Genomic DNA, 21,063 nt, shown 5'->3' with positions numbered 1-21,063 from the left:
CAAATAGTGTATTTAGTTGAGGTTTAATGAATGGATAATTATACCTGATGACAAACGTTTTAATCTTACATTGTTACCATTGATCAAGTGGATGTCGTTTCACCATTACTGGATGAAGTGGTCAGTTTAGTCAGTGTCACGTGTAGGCGCGTATCGAAATATCCGCGACAAAGCACGAACCTTATAACCATCGCGTCTCAGCATTTGCCCTGCTTTCAACAAATGTCAAAATAAAATGTTCAAACCATTCCGGCCTCCACTCTTAAAAAGTGCGCCAAAACCTTCTAAGCCGGTCGATGAATTTTCAGACGTCCAGGTCATATCAGATTCTGAGGAAGAAATTTTGACTAAACCGGTGGCAAAGAAGAGACGGCTTCTGATTCACAATGTTGAAGAGGCTCCAAAGATTAAGGCTCCGATTGCATCTTCGGCTGCCAATGCGCCCCGAAAACCTTTGATGGTTGTCAAGAATCCTATCGAAGCAACTCAAGCCCCTACTTCATCTGAAAATCCAACTAGTATTGACGGATACTATTTGGTATTATGGTATTTGCCCCCCCCTTTGCTCTGAAATCATATTAATGAGTTCCACAGGCGAAAATTCACGATGAAGAAACATAAGACCTGGGATGGGGATGGAGTACTCGCAGTTACCGGAGGGTACGCTCGACTTCAAAATATTGATGGCAGAGATATGGGCCGCTGCATGTATAATGAGCCTTTGTTACCCGGCAGTACATTGAGCATTGGAGGGAAGGATGTTGAGATTGATGCAGCCATTACAAAGGCAGATTTTCTTTCTGGCCGACACTTTTTAAACAATGGTGGTAAACCTACTACAGCAGACAGTCATAGCAGTCCAGCCGCACGACCTCTGCCTCATCCAACCCTATCAAATATATCAAAAACCAATTCTACGAGCACGCTTGGGAAGAGAAAGGATAGTGGCTTAGGGTCGGCAATCCCTGCCAAAAGCTTTTATGCCTCTGCTCCAAAAAGTGATGCAGTCAAATCCCAATTCAAAAATCCTCTTCTAATAACGACAATCATGCCACAGAATAAAAGCGGTGCGCCCACTCCCCGTCATGATCCCTCTGCACCGGGGGCGATTGTAATGCAACGACCGAATCCTAAGTATGTTGCGAAAGGCAAGCAAGTTGTGGATGTTGTCGTCGATCCTTTCTTGGGTCGCCATTTACGTGATCATCAAAAGGAGGGAGTTAAGTTTTTGTACGAGTGCGTTATGGGCTACCGTTCCTTCAATGGGCAGGGTGCAATTTTAGCTGATGAGATGGGCCTTGGAAAGACACTACAAACAATCGCGCTGTTATGGACGTTATTGAAGCAAAATCCGGAGCACCCACACGAGGGGGGCGTCATAAAGAAGGCCTTGATTGTCTGTCCTGTAACTCTTATCTCTAATTGGAAAGCAGAATTCAACAAGTGGCTGGGTAATGAAAGAATAGGCGTTTTCGTTGCAGATGGATCCAAAAACATTCGACTTACTGATTTCACTCACGGCAAGAGTTATAGCGTCATGATCATCGGGTACGAAAAGCTACGCACAGTACAGGAAGAGTTAAAGAAAGGAGGTGGAATAGATATAGTCGTAGCCGATGAAGGGCATCGCTTGAAGACTGCTGCGAACAAATCGGCGCAAGCAATCAAGAATTTGAATACCGAGAGACGAGTCATTTTATCTGGAACACCCATACAAAATGATTTATCAGAGTTCTTTACAATGGTTGACTTTGTGAACCCCGGTCTTCTCAATGGCTACAATACTTTTAAAAAATGTTTCGAGGCCCCAATCTTGAAAAGCAGACAGCCAGGTGCTACAGAGAGCGACATGGAGAAGGGAACGGCCCGAGAAGAGGAGTTGGCCGAGTTGACAAAGTTATTCATATTACGTCGAAACGCCAGCATACTTGCAAAATACTTGAAGCCAAAGACAGAATATGTACTATTCTGCAAGCCTACTCAAGCTCAGGCTGAAGTATATCAGCATGTCCTAGCCTCTCCAGTCTTTGGTAGAGTCCTTGGCAGCTCAGAGGCCTCTCTACAGCTTATCACGATGCTTAAGAAAGTCTGCAACGCTCCAAGCCTCCTTGTCAAAAAGAGCGATACAGATACACCTAGCAATTCAAACGTTGCTCAGCTTTTAGAAAGCATACCTCCCGAGATTCTCAAGAAAAATCCAGTTGTGGCAAGCAGTAAATTCAGAGTCCTAAATCGTATGCTTTTGCGGCTTTCGAAGTCAACTACCGAAAAGATAGTCCTTGTCTCCAACTACACTTCTACTCTCGATCTGCTAATGTCACACCTTTCGTCATTGAACTTACCTTTTCTGCGCCTCGATGGTAGCACTCCTCAGGCAAAACGACAGGATCTAGTAAACACGTTCAACAAGACACCTGCGTCAAAATATTTTGCCTTTCTCCTTTCAGCTAAATCCGGCGGTGCTGGTATAAATCTAATTGGAGCATCACGCCTCGTATTGTTTGACGTTGACTGGAATCCTGCTACTGACCTTCAAGCCATGGCACGTATCCATCGCGACGGGCAAAAGCGTCCAGTCAAGATATACAGGTTTCTAATGTCGGGAGGCATGGATGAAAAGATCTATCAGCGACAAGTTACTAAGATGGGGCTCGCCGACAGTGTCATGGATGGCAAGAAGAACGAAGCAAGTTTTTCAGCCGATGAGTTACGAGATCTCTTTAGATTAGATGTAAATGCCCAATGCCAAACTCACGAGCTCCTGGGTTGCGAATGTGGAGGAGTTGGTCGCGAGGAGCCAGTTGTATCATCATCTGAGATCCCGGAACCCAACAAAGAGATCAGCGCGAGTGAAGATGATGAAGAGGACGATAATGATGAGTTCCCTATCAATCCAGCTTGTTCACTGGTGCCAGCAACCAAAGCAAATGTGGAGGCCCAGCAAAAGATTGCTCTTGAAGCCATTAAAGGAAAACGATCCAAGAATGGAAAGAAGATGCAAGCGTTAATGGAGTATAGACACATTGATACTTCGATGTTCCATGTTAAATCGGCGGATTCGATTGCTACAGAGGTAAACGGCGTGAAACAGTCCCTAGATGACGACGTCTTACTTTCAGTACTAGAGGATGAAAGATGTAAAGTTTGCTATGTTTTTGCTAAGAAAGGATAAGGATGATATCAAGATAAGCATTTGGGTGGGGATAAACATTGATTTGCATTGCTAGGCGCCATAAGATTGGTTTCATATCTGGCATACAGGAGTTTGCGCCGGGAATCTTAGATATATATGATGATGCTGATGGTGCTGTCGGTGTCGAACTTTTGGGAAGACTATAGAATGAAGCCAAGGTGATTAAGAACGGAATTGGCTTGTTGTAAATATTCATCAATATAAAGAGCTTAATATATGATAAACAATCCTGATTTTACACTTCATACAGCTCTTACATACTATTATTTTATTGAGGGCCACATCTGGAATGTATAAATAAATCCTTTATATATCCCTTCTTCGATATCCTTCTCTGTCCAGATTTCACCTGAATTTAAAGTTCGTTTTTCGAGATTCGATTGGTGGGGAGCTTCAAACTATACCAATAGTAGCTAGCCTCTCTTTCTACAGTGATGACTGAAGTTCGAGCCACATCTCAAAAGCTCGAGGGCCAAAAAGTCGAAACGTATGATAACACATCTTCTTTTGAAGAACAATCAACTTATAAATTTCTTTCATGTCCTTCCTTCGCTAGATACATTGTCGCAAACAACATTTGGAGGGGAGAGTTGAATTAAAATTTTAATTTGCGTGCAATTTCACTTTAAAAGAAAGGTCTTGAAGGCCAAAAAATAATTTCAATATGAGTGGAACGGATTATTCCTACGATGAACAGGTATGTAACTTTGCGCATATAGCACAAGGAGGCCAGCTAAAATTTTATAGGGACAATTTTTCCCTATCTTCGTCGGTACACTGGTTGGAATCGTATCTACAGCTTTGACGTGGGACGTTTTAAGACCCAGATCAGATCCAAGCGCCACGGCGCCCCGAATAAAGACAGATTACAAGCCAGAACATGCGGACCTCATCGATAGTCAAAGGAGGGCACAGAGAAGAAAACAGAGAAAGATAAAACGCATGATTGCCATGGTTGTGGGGTGGGCGATAGTAGCTCTTATGGCATATCAATTTCAAGTCACAGCCAGAACTGTAGCAAAAATCTGGAATCCATATGATATCTTGGATATCAAAGAGGTAATGTGGCTCTAAACACGGCTGGCTTTCTGATTTTGGCTAATTTTCGCAACAGTCCGCTACTGAAAAAGAAATCAAATCACATTACAAACGACTTTCGTTGAAATTCCACCCTGATAAGATTAGACCTGACCCAGCCAAAAACCAAACAATCGAATCATTGAACGATTATTTCGTAGAGCTTACAAAGGCATACAAGGCGCTTACTGATGAGGAGATCCGAAACAACTATATACAATTTGGACATCCCGATGGCAAACAAAGCTTTAGCATTGGAATTGCTTTGCCTACCTGGATCATCTCCGAAGGAAACGGAAAATATGTCGTACTTGTCTATGCGCTTCTTTTGGGAGTTTTACTTCCTTACCTCGTCGGAACCTGGTGGTATGGCACCCAGCGCATGTCAAAAGAGAAGGTCCTGATTGAAAGTGCCAACAACTTGTTCCAAGAATATCAAGAGAGCATTACCGAGGGCGGAATTGTTGGTGCTTTAAGCAGTGGTGTTGAATACAAGAAAATTTTAAAAGGCCACAAAGCTGATTCGGGACTTGGCAAATTGGAATCAAGAGTTCTTGCAGAAGGAGATGGAATCACTGCTGCAGCGGGCTTGTCAGCCAAGGACAAAACGAAGCTAGAGGATTTAGATGGCGGTGCTCGACGAAAGGCACTTGCATTACTATGGGCATATTTGGGCCGAACCGAACTTGAAGACTCTGAACTCAATAAGGCAAAGTACGAAGTTGCTCCTATCGCTCATGACCTCAACAATGCATTCACAGCTATCACTCTCGCTTTCACAACTACTGGCCCTATCCTTGCATCATACGCGACTGCTCAGAACATCGTTCAAGCTTTACCGCCAAATGCCTCGCCCCTTCTTCAATTGCCATATATTACCCCAGCTATTGCAAAGGCAATTGAAGGCGACTCTAAAACTCATTTGACCCTTCAGCAATATATGGCACTACCAAACGCATACCGAAAGAAGTTGAGTGTTGGAAATGGGCTTCTCACAGAAGCTCAATATAAGACGGCCATGTCTACTGCAAAGCAACTTCCTCATTTACAGGTTGAGAAGGCATTCTTCAAGGTTACAGGCGAAAAGTTTATCACCCCTAGCTCATTAGTATCCTTTGTTGTTAAAGGGCGATTCATCCCTCCTGGAAGCGAGAACGTTCCTAAGGTTAACGAACTCGATTTGGAAGATATTGACCCAGACGAGGATGATCTTGATGCCATCCTTGGTCGCGCGAAGAAGTCCGCCAAGGGCGAAAAGGCCGAAAATAAGCAGGTCTTCCCACCTCTTGCATTCGCCCCTTACTTTACACGTGACCATTCGCCTAAATGGCATGTTTTCCTCACCGATAGCAAGCAAGGCAAGATTGCTGTACCACCTTTCACGTTCTTTGCCTTCGACAAACCCATATTTGATGAAAGTGGAAAACCTACTTTTAATATGCAAACGCTTAAGGCACAGTTCCAAGCTCCCCCACAACCCGGGAGCTACACCTTTGTTATGCATCTCATCTGTGATTCATATGTTGGATTTGATACCAAGCTTGAAGCTACACTCGTCGTGGAAGATGCTAGCAAGGCTATGGAAATCGATGCAGAGGACGATATTAGTGAACCGGATGAAGGTATGTTAAAATCACAATATCATCATTTTTTAATTGAGCTCGTAATAACAAAATCTATAATAGACTCCCTTGCAGGACAGATGCAAGCCATGAAAACCGGTGTCCCGCCACCCAAAAAGAAGAAGCAAATAACTCGAGACTCGAGTGATGAGGATAGCAACACTGAAGAAGAAGTTGATGAACAGAGTGAAACGGATACAGATACGGATACTGACGGGGAATAATGATTCACGCTCGTCTACTTCTAAATCTATATCATGAATCCATTCTGAAGCGGATTTTCAACACTTACTCTTTTACGTTTACCTGACTGATTCTCTTGGGTGTTCGGGATTTTTTCTTTATTGGGGGAAACTTTAACGTGTGTACTTGTACAAAATAGGCGTGATGAGCATTTTGGGTTGGCGTTTTATGTTATACACATAGCTTGCTGTGTGCGACTGTAGCTTTGCTTGGAGAGCAGAACAGAGCAGAACAGAAATGCAATGAATTGAATTGAACTTTTCGATTATGAAAGAATGAATACGTTTAACCTTCTCATGTCCATTTCAAGCACATCATTCATTTATACCCTTAAAATATATCTAAATGCGTCTGTTTACTGTTTTCATGGTGCAAATGATGTGAAGCATGAGATGAAAGTGACGCAATTGAAATTTGTCTATATGAATATTTCGACGCGTGATTCAATCCTTTCCTTTTCCTTCTGTCCTTGCTTTCTAACACCAACACCAAAACCAGCATCAAATTCAGATCCAGATGAGGATTCAAGATTCCAAACTCCTACACGCCGATCCAGAACTCCCATGTTGGCGCTCCTTTTCTTCTTCCTATATAAAGACGAAAAGAAAGGGGTTTGAATGAAGTACAACAATGGCAACTCTGCCAACCCATCTCTCGCTACCCCAGTCCCAATCCAAACTGTCCCCAGCTCACAACCTCCCTAACAAATCCTCACACCACAAATATCCACTCCTCTCCCTTCAATCTTTGCCTTCCTCCCAAAATATTCTTTCACGATCCCCTCTACAAACTTATAGTCGCCTGCGCTCCATACATCGAGACCCATGCGTTCCATATCTGCACTACTGATGTATACACAGCTCAGTCCATCTCCTTCTTCTTCTTCCTCTACCAAAGAGGAATTGTCAGTTGCGTCTCCTCCTCTATCGCCACCACCGGAACTGCTACGATTTCCTCTATTGATTAACAGGGAAGAAGAACTATGTGAATGTATTTGATCATCTTCTCTTTCATCGTCCGAATCGCTCGCATCAATAATATCACTCAAGCACGTAAGGATCTGCGTAGTAAAACGATGAAAATAGGCAATAATGCCCATCTCCGTTTCCGCGGTTATCATCCCACTCGCATTGAAACCTAATGGAGTAGGGAAGGGATTTGGTGTATGAGGAGAGGACAGAAGTGCCGAATCAGCTTCCCATTCTTCTTGAGAATGGAGGCGTTGTTCGCCCGCTGAAGCCCACCATATGAATCCGGAATATGCGAGCGCAGCCCAGGAGACGGGCTCAATGATAGAGTCTGTATCAGAGATATCGAGATTAGGATCGTCTCGGGGAGTAAGAGTAGCAGTGGAGGTATCAAGGGTGGTGGGGGCGGGAAATTGCTCGAGGTAGGAGGTGGTGGATGCGCGGCGCGACGTGCTTATGTCCGGGGAAGCGGGCTGGGGGGTTCGGGATAGACCCCACCGTAGGGCTTTGTAGCGGCGTAGATCACGTTGGGTGGCTTTTAGTTCGACGCCGCCAGGCGATAATTCGATTTTGGGCCAGACTTTTGCGGTGGAGGTGGAGGCGTGTGGTGGTGGCATGGTTATGAGGACATCGTAGAGATGGGTTTTGGTAGCAAGAATACTGTCGGTTGTACATGCTATCCAACCACAGCCAGGTTCGTCGCGCCCTTCAGTCTGAACGGTATCTTCGCAGGCGGCTCTTTGTTTCGAGGCGTTGAGGTCATCTTCGAGGAGGGGTATATCGTGGACGCCGATTGAGAAAAGGGGTCGAAGTCTTTGTGGTGGTGCAGTTGGTTCTAGTAGATCGCTGACTGCAAGTGGAATATTTGATAGAATGGATATGTCATACACTATTTGAAATTAGTTGATGTAAGAACAGCATAGAAAGGCTTTCTAACCAAAATCGCATGTCTCATGTACAGGCGCATGCGCACTGATCAAAATCCTCTTCCGTAAAAGTGCAGCTCTATGTATTGGGAATATCATAGGGCCAAATGTGTCCAATAGTCTTGGTAAGCTCCAAGCAGGGTGATATACCGACAATGTGTGTCCGGGGGGTATTAAAGCTGTGCCATCGGAAGCTGAACGATCTCTGTTGTGCCCTTTTGCTTTCGGTGGTGTATTCCGAGCTTTATATCTAGCACTAGACGGAGAATCTAGTAGTGAGTCGGTGTCTCTACTTTTGCCCAGATCATCGCCTTTATTACTCTCCCAGAATCTCTCAAGTCGCTCCGTCTTGCTCTCGTCAAGTATAAGCTCGCTGAAAAGAGCATCAGCAGGCATCACACCAATTGGTCGCGTAGTCATACCTTGCGAGGTCCTTCAAGCTCTCGGCATGCTTCCAGCTCCTGCCCAACCTTCCATAACTCAAAGGTACCATGATACCTACAGCAATCATCCTCGCATTCCTCGAACCTGTATCTGCAGGCGCATTGATGAATGCGCTGAGTCCTGCATAGTTATCATGGGTGAAGTATATAAGATCCTCTTCCACTGTATGTAAGCCCGACGGCAGACTCCTATATTCGACCACTCCATCTAACTCGATGCCTGGTAATGAGCGTTTCCATCCAATCGTATAGCCAGCCTTGATATCGAAATATATCATGAATAGTGCAGAGAGGGGTGGGAGATCGGCAGTGATGTTACTAATTTCGATGTTCAATAGATCTTCTCCTCGACGTTGGGCTGCCATCGCATATCCAAAGAAATGGGATCTATGTGTGAGGAGTGAATATAGATATGCCCTCGATTGAGGGTAAAGATATCTTGAGAAATATGGATGTTGTGTTGTGCATTATTTCATAGTAATTCTTAGGTAGAATGACGATGTTTGGGATGTTTGGGGTTTAATTGTGGGTGATGCATAACCCTTGTCCTTGTTCATTTTAAGTTTGAGCTTGCATGTTACACGTAGGACTACAGGATGAAAGGGAACATCACATTCATCACATTCATCGCATTACATCGAGTTAATCATGGAGAAATTTCAAAAATAGATCGAAAATAGAGTCACGTAAATATCCGCACTTTCTATGGCCATGTTCCCTTGTCTACAATGATATTCGTCTTTCTAGTTCTTTCTAGTAATGCGGACTTTGGTATATTCAAGCATCATAGGGATGTCTATGTATATCTTTATCAAATGAGGATATTGCAACATCACAAGGTCAACGGCGTCGATCACTATTGGTGAATAACTCCCTGGTTGAATCTCTACCCCTCCCTCTACCCACGAACCTGACTCATATACAGACGACTATCATCTGAAGTACAGCGGTATGAGAAGATCTTAACCTACATAGGTAGCTGGAGGCACATGATATTGGAAAGGCTACCTATGTAGGGAAACATAGAAGCACTTGGAGATCAAGGCAGCCTCTTACTTGCAGGTCTTCCTCGTGTTTGTTCTTTATACTGCTTTGTAGTTGTATTGGAGCAGAGCTATGCGTCCTTGATAGACTCATGATGTTCAGCTATCTTCCTTTCTTGTACTCGTCGTGTTGAATGACATTGTTTAATCGCGTTTTTCCAAAGCTATAACAAGCTTTAAAGGCAAGTTACAGCATTTTTCATCAACTTCATCTTTGGCAGCTCAATCATATGTTTTGATATGTGAAGATGAAGACCATATATCAATGTTATGTTTCATCATGTACACGTTATGTACCATTTCCATTGTTGCCATGGCAATCTTTTCTATCATACCACTATCCATGAGAGTTATGATCTCGAATCTGCTTGAAGGTCAAAAAAACGTGGGGGCTGTGCCGTTACTTGTTTGTCCTTTCGTTTAGAACAATCATGCCAGAAAGTTCTGTTGTCACCATCTTCAAGCAAATACCCTTCTCGGTAGATTAAAACATCTTCATAACATGGCACAGCACAAGGACAGTAGAAGATACACGCCTTGATAGTTCTTATCCCGATTATCAATAACATACAGATTCACTTTTCGCATCAAGATCACCACCTACCAGATTCGAGAGCATGTGGGTAACACGTTCTGATCTCTTTCAAATCAAGCGCGCCTCGAGAGTGAATAGAAGTCTGCAAACAATTTCACATATCAGGTCTTTGTTATCTTCCTGTTCCAACAATCTTCTTCCGATCTGTCTTTACGCAAATTCTAACAACAAGTATTCGAATATCTACTATAGAAAGCTGCAAAGGTTTCAACGGTACATCACCTACAATGGCAGGTGAAATACTCCATTCACTTAGTCCAAGGTCAATCAAAAGAGGAATCTTACAGAACCTCCAAAAGTTGTCTGTTGTAAGTTTCTTCCATCCCCTTCTCCCTTCTTTCCCTCCAAAGGTACCACCAGAAAATGCTCGGGTGCTTCATATCCTTGCGAATCTCGGCCAGGTCTTCCAAAATTACAGCAGTGATTGCGAATCGAATCAAAAATGATATCAAGATTGTCGATGTTGTGGTCCAAAACTGTATTACTACCATCAATTCCTGTATCCCGCAAACCACAAACATTTCTAACAATTATTCTAGCGAAAGCAAACAACAAATCCACCACTACCCAATGATGGCTCGAACTTCATCATAGCACCAGCAACACCTCCGCTCACTGATGATTATCATGATTACTTAAACGTCACCATGGGTAGAGAATCAATCTATGCTTCTGCAACTGACATTATGGGAAATGAATCGATTTATGCTTCAACGGTCGATACCATTGCTACTCCACCTTTAACACCTCCAATTTCTGAATCGTCAATTTCTGAATCACCACTTCCCGGAACTCCAGTCCTAGAACTTCAACAACTATCTTGGCCCTTACCAGAAACCCTCCCAAGAATGTTCCTCCGCTCCTCAACCTCGACAACCTTCAGCCTTTTCCCCTTCCTCCCTAAAGAATTACGCGTCAAGATCTGGAAATTTGCGGCCTGCCACCCCCGCATTGTACACCTCACCTATGACCACCCAACAGAGTCACTCGTTTCGCTTAGTCCCATTCCTGCAGTTCTCTCTACCTGCGGCGAAGCGCGCGATGAACTCCTCCCTCTCTTCAAACAGTTGGCTCTCCCACCTTCAGCATGTGGGGCTAGAATTTACGTAGATCTCGATGTTGATACTGTTTATATTCGACGAGCTGCAACTTCTATTGAAGACGTGAGTCCTTATACTAGTAATTTCACGACTACCAAGGCGATCTTTGGGGCCAATGATTCGGCGGCTCGTCATCCATTGAGTGATGTTAAACATCTTGCAATCGATTCTTCACTTATTGATTCACCAATCGAACTCCGTCTCCTCTGGGGCGATTGGAGTCATCGTTCCAAGTCCTCGGATTTAAAATTGAGGGAGCTGAAAACCCTTAAAATTGTTTATGCGCCCATTTGTAAGAGACCTGAGTTGAGAAGGATCCGAGGATATCCGCAGATTAGTTACAATTGGGAGAATAATGGTGTTGAGAGTTTCAGCATCTTGTCGAGAGAAGACACATGGGAGCGTTGTCGTCATCATCCTATTGATAACGGAGAATGGATGACAGAACCTTCCTCTTCTCCTCGAGTTTTCAATTATAGGCAAGGAGTGTTTGTGCAACAGGACCCGGAGTTCTTGAGCAGAGATCATGTTTGCGATAATAATTGGGAAGGAAGGGCAGAGAAGTATTTCGACTGTCCGGGTTGTCATGAATACATGAGTTTGGGCGCGTATAGAGCTTACATGAATATGATGGAACGCGATGTCGTGGGTTGGAGAAAACCGGAGTTTGAGGGGGTTGTGTATGAGAGGGAGACGGGGAGAGATCTGGAGTCTTATTTGTGGGATTGATGTTAGTGTCAATTCTGTTTGAGAATTTGGGGGATGGGAGATGAAAGGGAGCAGGGTTTTGGGAGGACAACAGATGAGTGATGAAGGATAATTGAGGATGACTAGGAGATAAGATTGGGGATACAAGGACTTCGACGGCTTGTAAGATTATATTGTCTTTTACGGATTTTAACTTGTTGCAAAAAAGTTTCATCGATCAAGGATTTGATAGACGGATCGATAGACGGAGAGAGAAAAAGAGACTTATGAATTGATTCTCCATACGACTTTACGACTTTACGAAAACATAGGCGTTGGAGCGAGGATACTTCGACTGTTTATACATATTACACATGCTACATATGTATAGACGGAACGATTTTCCACTTTCATCCCCCCCACTTACTACGAAATTACAAATATCACGATAGTGCAGAAAATTCTGCAGGTTCCAGGAGGATATACAAGATGTATCTTACCTAGAGACAGAGAGAGAGGTTCATAGGATACAGAGAAAATGTAATGGTTAATTCTGCTGCTTGCAGCAAGATAGCGAGGGATTTCATAATCTTGGTGTACATAGCTATTTCCATAGAAGAATGCATTGGCTTTCATTGCCTACTTTATGTATGCTGGTGTGTTGCTGATGTTTGGCATTTGTTTTGTTATGGGTGTCATTTGGTAGGGTGATATGAGAGATGGTAAGTTATGTTCGGAATATCTTGATATTGTGGGGAGGAAGAGTTTCTTTGGTGAATACTTGGTCCCTCTGGTGCTAACGAATGTGTCTCGGATAATTTACCTTTCAATCTCATCAGCGCTCGAGCAACTTGGAAATAGCTTTATCGCATTTCTAGATTTGCTTGCTCATCCTACGGTGTACGCGGAGAAGGCCCTTTCTTTTACTTCTCACAGAGCCATCTCTAATTTTCAAGTACCAGCGTGTGGTGCTTGAGTGATGGGCATTTAACCTCTTGTCTAGCAATCGATGAGACGAGACTGGTAGAATCTGGTTTGAGACAGTGACAACTCCGCGCCCCAAGAGCCGATCGATGAATAATATGCCTAATGGCAATAAGCGCGATATATGGATCCAAATCATCTCCAAAAGTATACCCACAACTACCTACCGAGCAAGATTATTTTTCAAGACAAGAATAGACTGCGCATTATTCATGTAAAGTCACTGGTTTGAAGCTTCATCGTCGTACATCTTGATGTGATCTTACGGGCTGGCTTATATTTAACCCTCAAGCTCGTACATACTTGGAGATATTGGATATAGAGAAAGGATCAATAAGGCTATCTAGCTTAGACTTGAGGTGTGTTCCTTCTGGAGAGATGGGAGGGGTATGATAGGAAGGTATCTGATTTGTACCGGTTTCAAATGTGCCAATAGTATTTCCAAAATCGAGACCATCTGACATGATTTGATCATTCAATGAAGCTGGTGTCGAATAGTGTTTTCAAAGGGGATTGGAATACCGTACAGGAAACCCAGTGATTTTGATAGAGAGATATAGAGATGAGATTATGAGGGGGATAGTTGGAAATATGTGGGAACTTTAGTGTGTTCTTGTCTGGAATCAAAGATTGATGATTGATAATTATATCTATGATTCCCCGATCCACTTCTTGCAGAACCAGAGAATCAAATACACGAGAAGATATAGACTTTCCGTTATTCTCAATCCCAATCCGTGAGCGTTGAGATTCCCGAGATCCAAGCAAAAATACTAGTAACTACAGTCCATTCATCAATCACCCAAATCATCAGAGAATATAGGAATTGCAGCGTCTAGTCCTATATATTCAGTTCCTTTTGGACACTCGAAAGCAGTAGAAAGAAGTATGTATATCTTAATCAAGCGAATAGGAAGTTTGACCACCAGTAAAACACTTCAAGGGCCTAATTACTCCCTTCGGCGCATATGAGAGCATACTTGAATCTCCGTTGGGTAAGAAAAGGCTGACAGTCTGTTTAACATTACCAAATACAATTCTTTGTTCGTGGTCGTTTTCTATAGAGAGGAAATCATTTGTCGATATTGAGGTTAGCAATCAAACCGAATATCGGTTCAGGTTAACGTATCACGTGCCAATCGCCTCGGCTAGCAAAAAAACGTCAAGACTGCCTGCCACAACCACAAAAAAAATCGGACACAAAAAATTGTCAAAAATAAAATTGAATATGAGATTCAAGGAATTCTATGCTGAACTCTCTGACGGGGAGTCGAACCCCGGTCTCCTTAGCACTTTCGGGGTTCCGAAGGGAGTTGCCTGAGGAGCCTCGAAAGTGCGACAACATATTAGGTGCGCTATCTTATTATCACTCATAATAATATAAGTTACCTATCCTCGTGCAGATAGAAAGCATACATATAACACTCCACTCACCCAAATGTGAGGCCACCAATTATCATCTTGTATCCTACCACCTTATAGCACATATCTGTGAATAGAGTACGGAGTATAGTATGCTTTCTGACTGCACGAATAGACAAGTTACGATTATCTCCATTATACATAGTAGATGTACTCCGATATAGTAATATCTTCTTTCAAAACTCCATTTTCATTATTCAAATTATAATCTTTTCTCAAATAGCAAAAGTTTCTTTGGCCTCAACTGCTGAATCTACAATTGTATATTATCTCCAGCCATCAATTTCTACGTGATGCATGTATCATGGATTATGCCACCACTAATAAAATGAAACTGTGTGATCTGTACCCAAGATAAGATACAACCTTTGTCTCTTACTACTCCCCTTATTATTTTCCTAGGCATCTTAGGACTTATATCACAGCAGCTTGTTGTACTAAGAACTTATCATTAAAAAATAAGTTATCATTAAATACCTAGTTCATGATTGTAGCTCATGAATAGCTCTACAATCCTAGATATGAAGCCATGTGATGTGAAGCCATTTGAAGCCGTGCGTCATGTGATAATTAGTCATCACTGGATTTGGTGAAGCGGAACATTATCAATTCCAAGATATCTCAAAAACTCTTCTTTAAACGAACAACAATGATAAAGTACGGATTCGTATCAAAAACCAACATTGAATCAACATCGTCAAACATTAAGCAACCATATCACCCCCCAAATTATAGTCCAACAATCTCATTGACTTACCATCTCAGTTTTCATCGCTTTACCTTCCAGATTGAAACATTTTTTCTGCACAGAGCCTTCAATTTTGAATTATTCTAGTTGAAGTCCTAGAGCCGTATACTGAAAACACTACCTACCAAAAGAGTCCATACCTAGGTAAAGTAGCTATATTATCAAAACTTTGCTATTGTTAACCATTATTTACCCACAGCCTGATTACATCCGGAAAGACGATCAGATATATAATATCAAAAATATTGTTTTCAATAAGAAGCGAAGGGCTAGATATGATTAATACTACCTTAAATATTGTGAAAGAATTTCACTTGTAAAAATTGGATTATGATATCATTATTATAATATTAATAAAGATTGACTTTGAAATTGTTCTAAGAAAGATATATTAGCAATAACGATATTGAAAAAGATAATTATGAAAAACTCAAAAGCTTACAAAATCATGAAGATAATAATAAAAGTTCAAGGGTTAGCTATATATACAACTTCAAGTTTTCGGAAGGACTTATCGAAATGAATTATATCTAAAAAGCAGAAACTTTCCCTGCCGGACTTTTGTCCTTGACACTTGAGAGCTACCTAACCACACATAATGTATCTGCAAGTAAGGTCTAGAGTATTCAAATTCCTCTCCTCTCCTTGATTAGGGAAGGGAAGGAGTTTTCTTCTCCCTAGTGAGGAGAGAAAAGAAGAAATCGGCAGGATCTGGTAGATATCAAGCTGATCATGGAAGGCGAATCAGGAATTCCCTTGATAGTATCAAATTGACCTCAGATTATAGTGTTTTGCTTTGAAAGTCAATCAGATGATCGATTTCCTTCTTCTTCTTCTTCTTCTTCTTCTTCTTCTTCTTCTTCTTCTTCACCAAGGAGAGATGATGAGGACTGAATAATCGAAACAATTTAGTACTTTCTTGCAGGGCCCAGGAGAGAAGGGGGAGGTACAGGGTATAAGGTTTCATCCATTGCAAGCAGCACAGGGTAAATCTCTGACTTTGGAACAAGTCGTAATATGTATGGAATCAAATACATTATATTTGTGCTATAGACCAACTTGGTTATTGCTAATGCGGAAAGCAATGATCAGATCCATGCCATGCTCAATCGTCATGGTACCTGTCTGTCATCAAGATACCCTCCAACCAAACAATCGAGGGTTATGTTTATGGCGATGTGATAAATGTGAGTCCAGCTGCCACGCAGTGCGTCCTGCCGATGATCTTGAAATGAATTCGTTCAATGCTAGATCCGTTAGATCGATCAGGTAGCCGTGGGTTCTTGCATGGTGAAGGATCGGGGGAGGCTGATCATCACTTGATCAAAACTACATGCCCTCAAAGATTTGTTGCAAGTCGCAGGGTGAGGCTCATATACAAGATGAGATCAACCAGATCCTCGGAACGTTTTTGGAGCTGTTGGGCCTTAACCTTGAAGCTATCATAACGTTTGCAAATGATATTGAGCGATGGAAATCCTATGTGCATATAGCCGCGCTATGTGGATCCATGCGGGCTCTTGAATATTGCCAGCTCCACCACACCCGCTCAACCAAACCAGTTACCCTCAAATCCCCACTGTCTTTCCGAATACAAGTTATACACAATTGGATATATAGAATTATATAAATTTGGCACTTTGGCGGAGTGGTTAACGCGATGCCCTGCTACTGTATAAACAGAGTCAGGCATTTCCCTCGGGAGCGAGTGTTCGAATCACTCAGGTGTCGGAGTCGATCTTCAATCTTTAGATTTTTGACCTATGATTTTTCACACTCGTTGATTTTCCCTTTTTGGCTCTCATACTTAAAGAAATAAAAGCAATCAATCTTATGGCCCGTAGAGAGATCTGTAAGTGCACGAGTGTAAAATCAGAGCTGGGCCTTCTTCATTTATATCTTTCTATACCTTTCATGTTCATGGACACCATCAAAGGTCATCAATTCGGGGTTCTGCGCCGTTCAGCCAAGGACTTGAATTACTCTTAATCTGTAAGATCTGACTGTGTTAGAAGAGGAGCGCGTGGAGCATTAAATTGAAGTATGAATTTGGAGAATGAATCCCATTCTTTGACATAAAAGTCGACGCCAAATGTGGAGTCAAGATACTTAAGATAGCTTAATTGAGGCGGTGAATGATGGAGATTTATTTAGTAAGACATTATATAATCATGTTTCATTGGTTCACTCGCATCTTTTGCGATGTTAGCCTTGTGGCTCAGGCGAGGCTGCTGCCGAAGGCAAAGCAAAGAGGATTTCCGAGTTAACTCAATTTCACAGTGTCAAGAGGTTTCTTGATTTAGAATATCTCAGGCAAGGAAAGAATGCCTACAGATTGGTGGAATTCTATATGCACCATCTCATGCACCCTCCACATCACATAAGGCTGAGTATCAAGAAAGGGGAGCATGTAAGATTTTCATGTAATGCCCAGGTGGGCAGTGCCATATATGTATATATTGACATAGGGACATTTAGCTTTCCATTCCAAGCCTTTTCTACTTTCGTGTGAGAGGTTGCATCGTATTTACTTGATTATTCATTCCCGGCATCATTGACAATTCGATTAGATCCCCCGGAGATTTTTCGAAAGCTTTGAAGAGACAATGCCTATCGAAACCCCTAATCAAATGATACCCCGATCTAGGAGATGTGGACCCAAAGTGAAGACAGGCTGCCAAACTTGCAAGTATGAATTTGAAATGTTGTTCCAGCCAAAGAATGATCCTAATTGACATGATCCAGGATACGTCGAGTCAAGTGCGATGAAGCCAAGCCTTCATGTGAACGATGTGTTTCCACTGGACGAAAATGTGATGGGTATTCCACAGACCTAAAAAGGTTGAGCCCGGAAATACAAACATTGACAGACATCCAACGAGTCCCTACATCTTTACCTGGTACTGTAAATGAACGGCGAGGTTTTCAGTACTTTGTTTCCAATACAGCAACAGAGCTCAGTGGATATTTTGATCCCTCTTTCTGGAATCATCTCATATTGCAAGCAAGCTCTGTGGATCCATCTCTCCGGCATGCTATCATAGGGCTTGGAACTCTCCACGAAGATTTCTCGAACCGAAGATTAGATCTTGCGACGAAATGCGATGCTGCAAGATCAGGATTTGGGTTCGCTACAAGTCAATATACAAAGGCCATTTCGCACCTTAGACGGTCTTTAGCGGCAGGCAAACAGAAACCTCTCACAGCTTTAATGTCTTGTATTCTTTTCGTTTGTTTTGATTCTTTACGCGGTCATTTCTCAAGCGCAGTGATGCATTTGCAGAGTGGCTTAAAGATTTTGCAGAATTTGCGATTACGAAATAATTCTCAAGACGAGGATCTGATAGAAGAAAACATTGTGCCCATGTTCATGAGACTTTGCATACAAGCTATTCTGTACATCGATACCAGAGAAACTCCAGAACGCATGGCCTTCGCAAAAGTAATATCAACTATCAGTACTCGAGAAAATATTATACCGAGAGAATTCAAAAACCTGAATGCAGCAAGAAGAAGCCTCCTTCACGCATCTGATAGCCTTTTTCGAGGCGGCTACTTATGGGATGGCAACCTTCCTTCCGCCTGTCAACCAAAATCAGCGATGGATTTATATGTAAAATCTCGCACGCAATTGGACGCTTGGAGAGTCTCATTTGAGAACTTCATGAAAAGCCACAGTCATACTTTTGACAGTAAACAATTGAGGGGTGCTGCACTTTGCAAAGTACATTATGCAACTGTGCATATTATGGCTAGGGTTACCGAACTAGACCCAGACGATCCTCGAATGATCAAGGACTTCATCAACGAACCCAAAAAGTTCGCCGTGTTTGATTCGGAGTTCCAAGTCATCGTCAGTCTTGCGAGATCTTTGATTAATGCTGCAGAGGAAGATGCTAAAGCTGGGAGACCTGCATTCACATTCTCAACAGATTTGGGGTTGATTGCTCCGTTATATTGTAAGTTGTCTAGTCTACAATGTTATAACTTAATACTGATTCCACTTCCTGATCAGTCACTTGCATTAAATCGCTCAATGAAATAACTCGTCACCAAGCATTGGAACTTCTACTGCGATATCCAAGAAAGGAGGGGATGTGGGATAGCTCATCGACTATCAACCTCGTACGAGATTTCTGGAAACTCGAACAGAAACTGATTTATCAACCTAGAGAAGTATACCCGGTTTCAGAAAGACCCATGCAGATGAGTGAGTTAGCAAACCTTGTCCTGAACGAGAAAATGCAATGGGAATGGAAAATTTCTGAAACCCAGAGAATAGAACCTCCTCGATGCACATATGGAGACGACTTCTCGAATCTGGAGGAGTTCAGTTGGCTACCAAATGAAATGAAAGACATAGAATTATTCGAAATGCTTGGCGGAAGTCCTACTCTGGGAATTTCTTGGCCCTAACTATATGCGAAAGGATGATGAAAGTCTATCAAGAGACGCAATACTTATATTGTAGAGATAGAAGACGCCTCAGTATTTGTTTTCCGTTTAGATATCCAGGGGTATGACCAAGAAATGTTTGTGCAGCGATTAATTTTATATATCCAAACTCATCTTTGCTTCCAGAATTCATTTTCCCCTTTCATACTGTGGGTGGTATTCCCTCGTTTTGATTCTTTTGGGCAGCATCTCGATATTTACCTACTGTTGATTCCCATTTTCTTATACCATGCACTGCAGGTGATTTTATTTACTAGTCGTGAATCAGTGTCCCAGTTATTATGATTCTCTCTATTCTTTCGTACCCACAGAAACTGATGTTAGTCCAAAGATTAGCTTTTTCCACTACCGTGTCTCGAGCGTGTTTAGCTTCACTCTAACGACTAGCTTGCGCAGCCGCCTTTTCCTCGAACCTTTAAATCCCCAGATTCCCTACAGATTATGGGATTTTCATCTGTAATTTTTCCTCATGACAATTAATAATTCTTTTCTAATACCCTAACGTGTATCCAACAATTCTTGATCACATATCTTCTCAATTCGAGTTAATGCACAATATAATGTATGTTACTCCTACGACAAGTCGATTCTCAATTCCACGACGAAACCCTCCTCAAGCTTAGTTTCCAATGAAATCAGACTTGAAATCATATTGATTGCCGTTTTTGATTCTATTTCTTGAGAAAGATACGCCATCTATCCAGAGGAAGCTTATTCTACTTCTCCTATTTCATCTATTACAATAACGTATACTCAAAAAGACGTTAATCACGCCTACCTCCTTGCAACAATTAAATATGCAGGTCACTCACAATAAGCACCTAGGCGAACAAGAGCTTAGGAGAATACGTGGAAGCGAAGCAAACCCGGACAAAGAAGATAAGGAGCACAATTACAAGCAATGCAAGATTTATGATGATATTATCGATGATGACGTCAACGATGTAGAGGCAGTTCATCGTGAGAGCGTGAATGTGAAAGCCTCTTCTCAATTACACGAGCTCACTAAATTCCGCAAGTTACCTACAGAAATCAGAGAAACTATATGGAAGCTTGCAATCAACACCACACTCATCGAAGTCCACGAAGATAGCCGTCACTTGACTCAATTTGTATATCCACAGGAAGAAGTTATCTGGAGCTGCAAGTTGATGTTAAGACATGCTCATACCAGCTCCGAAGCTCGATGGATTGTCGCAAGGAAAATGTTTCGCTTTGGCGGTGATGAATACAAACACCTTACTGACAAAACGATGGATAAGTGCATATTTCCGGTAGTGAACGAGATAACACTCCGTAAAGTGGATGATGTGATCAAATGCTCAATGCTACAAAATTCCGCGGAAATGTGCAATGGGGTGTACATAGGGATTTTAAGTGATGAGCTTAAAGAGGAACATGCAAAGCACTTGCAAAAGCTCCTTGAGGCTTAATCGTGCACATACGACTACGCCCGAGACTCTCCCACACCACAACTGGACGTTTCTTTGTGTTGACCAGTGAGCGACTAGCTTCCGCCTTGCCAATGTTCGAAACGCCGCGACATTTTATCAGTCG

At 42.3% G+C, this 21,063-nt stretch overlaps 6 protein-coding genes across 6 annotated transcripts; 5 read left to right on the top strand and 1 right to left on the bottom strand.

The window, feature by feature from the left end:
- Window positions 1–235: 235 nt before the first annotated feature.
- Window positions 236–3,172, top strand: EAE97_008582 (uncharacterized protein; the record flags this gene model as incomplete). The annotated part of the gene is made up of 2 exons (XM_038879097.1): window positions 236–546; window positions 595–3,172. 2 exons carry the CDS (start codon window positions 236–238, stop codon window positions 3,170–3,172), a joined length of 2,889 nt encoding a protein of 962 aa, XP_038730179.1.
- Window positions 3,173–3,857: 685 nt separating this feature from the next.
- EAE97_008581 (uncharacterized protein) lies at window positions 3,858–6,116 on the top strand (the record flags this gene model as incomplete). Its single annotated transcript, XM_038879096.1, has 4 exons — window positions 3,858–3,890; window positions 3,941–4,252; window positions 4,308–5,892; window positions 5,956–6,116. The coding sequence occupies 4 exons, from the start codon at window positions 3,858–3,860 to the stop codon at window positions 6,114–6,116; spliced, it is 2,091 nt and encodes a 696-aa protein (XP_038730178.1).
- A 719-nt stretch (window positions 6,117–6,835) lies between these two features.
- Window positions 6,836–8,837, bottom strand: EAE97_008580 (uncharacterized protein; the record flags this gene model as incomplete). The annotated part of the gene is made up of 3 exons (XM_038879095.1): window positions 6,836–7,992; window positions 8,041–8,402; window positions 8,452–8,837. 3 exons carry the CDS (start codon window positions 8,835–8,837, stop codon window positions 6,836–6,838), a joined length of 1,905 nt encoding a protein of 634 aa, XP_038730177.1.
- Window positions 8,838–10,337: 1,500 nt separating this feature from the next.
- Window positions 10,338–12,544, top strand: EAE97_008579 (uncharacterized protein; the record flags this gene model as incomplete). Its single annotated transcript, XM_038879094.1, has 2 exons — window positions 10,338–10,418; window positions 10,650–12,544. 2 exons carry the CDS (start codon window positions 10,338–10,340, stop codon window positions 11,937–11,939), a joined length of 1,371 nt encoding a protein of 456 aa, XP_038730176.1. The 3' UTR covers window positions 11,940–12,544.
- Window positions 12,545–17,346: 4,802 nt separating this feature from the next.
- On the top strand, window positions 17,347–19,630 carry EAE97_008578 (uncharacterized protein). The gene is made up of 4 exons (XM_038879093.1): window positions 17,347–17,474; window positions 17,530–17,740; window positions 17,797–19,010; window positions 19,067–19,630. The coding sequence occupies exons 2-4, from the start codon at window positions 17,658–17,660 to the stop codon at window positions 19,465–19,467; spliced, it is 1,698 nt and encodes a 565-aa protein (XP_038730175.1). The 5' UTR covers window positions 17,347–17,474; window positions 17,530–17,657; the 3' UTR covers window positions 19,468–19,630.
- A 673-nt stretch (window positions 19,631–20,303) lies between these two features.
- Window positions 20,304–20,939, top strand: EAE97_008577 (uncharacterized protein; the record flags this gene model as incomplete). The annotated part of the gene is made up of 1 exon (XM_038879092.1): window positions 20,304–20,939. One exon carries the CDS (start codon window positions 20,304–20,306, stop codon window positions 20,937–20,939), a length of 636 nt encoding a protein of 211 aa, XP_038730174.1.
- Between the last annotated feature and the right edge of the window lie 124 nt (window positions 20,940–21,063).

The sequence above is a fragment of the Botrytis byssoidea genome, assembly GCF_014898295.1.
Source record: "Botrytis byssoidea strain MUCL 94 chromosome Unknown BBYS_018, whole genome shotgun sequence".
NCBI classification, from domain to species: domain Eukaryota; kingdom Fungi; phylum Ascomycota; class Leotiomycetes; order Helotiales; family Sclerotiniaceae; genus Botrytis; species Botrytis byssoidea.
The sequence above is the reverse complement of the archived record's forward strand: the minus strand, read 5'-3'. Positions and strand labels throughout refer to the sequence as shown.

Coding starts and splice junctions, on each gene's coding strand:
- EAE97_008578 (XM_038879093.1), top strand. CDS start 17,658: ATGCCTATCGAAACCCCTAATCAAATGATACCCCGATCTAGGAGATGT. Junction 17,741..17,796: donor ACAGGCTGCCAAACTTGCAA/GTATGAATTTGA, acceptor GACATGATCCAG/GATACGTCGAGTCAAGTGCG. Junction 19,011..19,066: donor GTTGATTGCTCCGTTATATT/GTAAGTTGTCTA, acceptor CTTCCTGATCAG/TCACTTGCATTAAATCGCTC.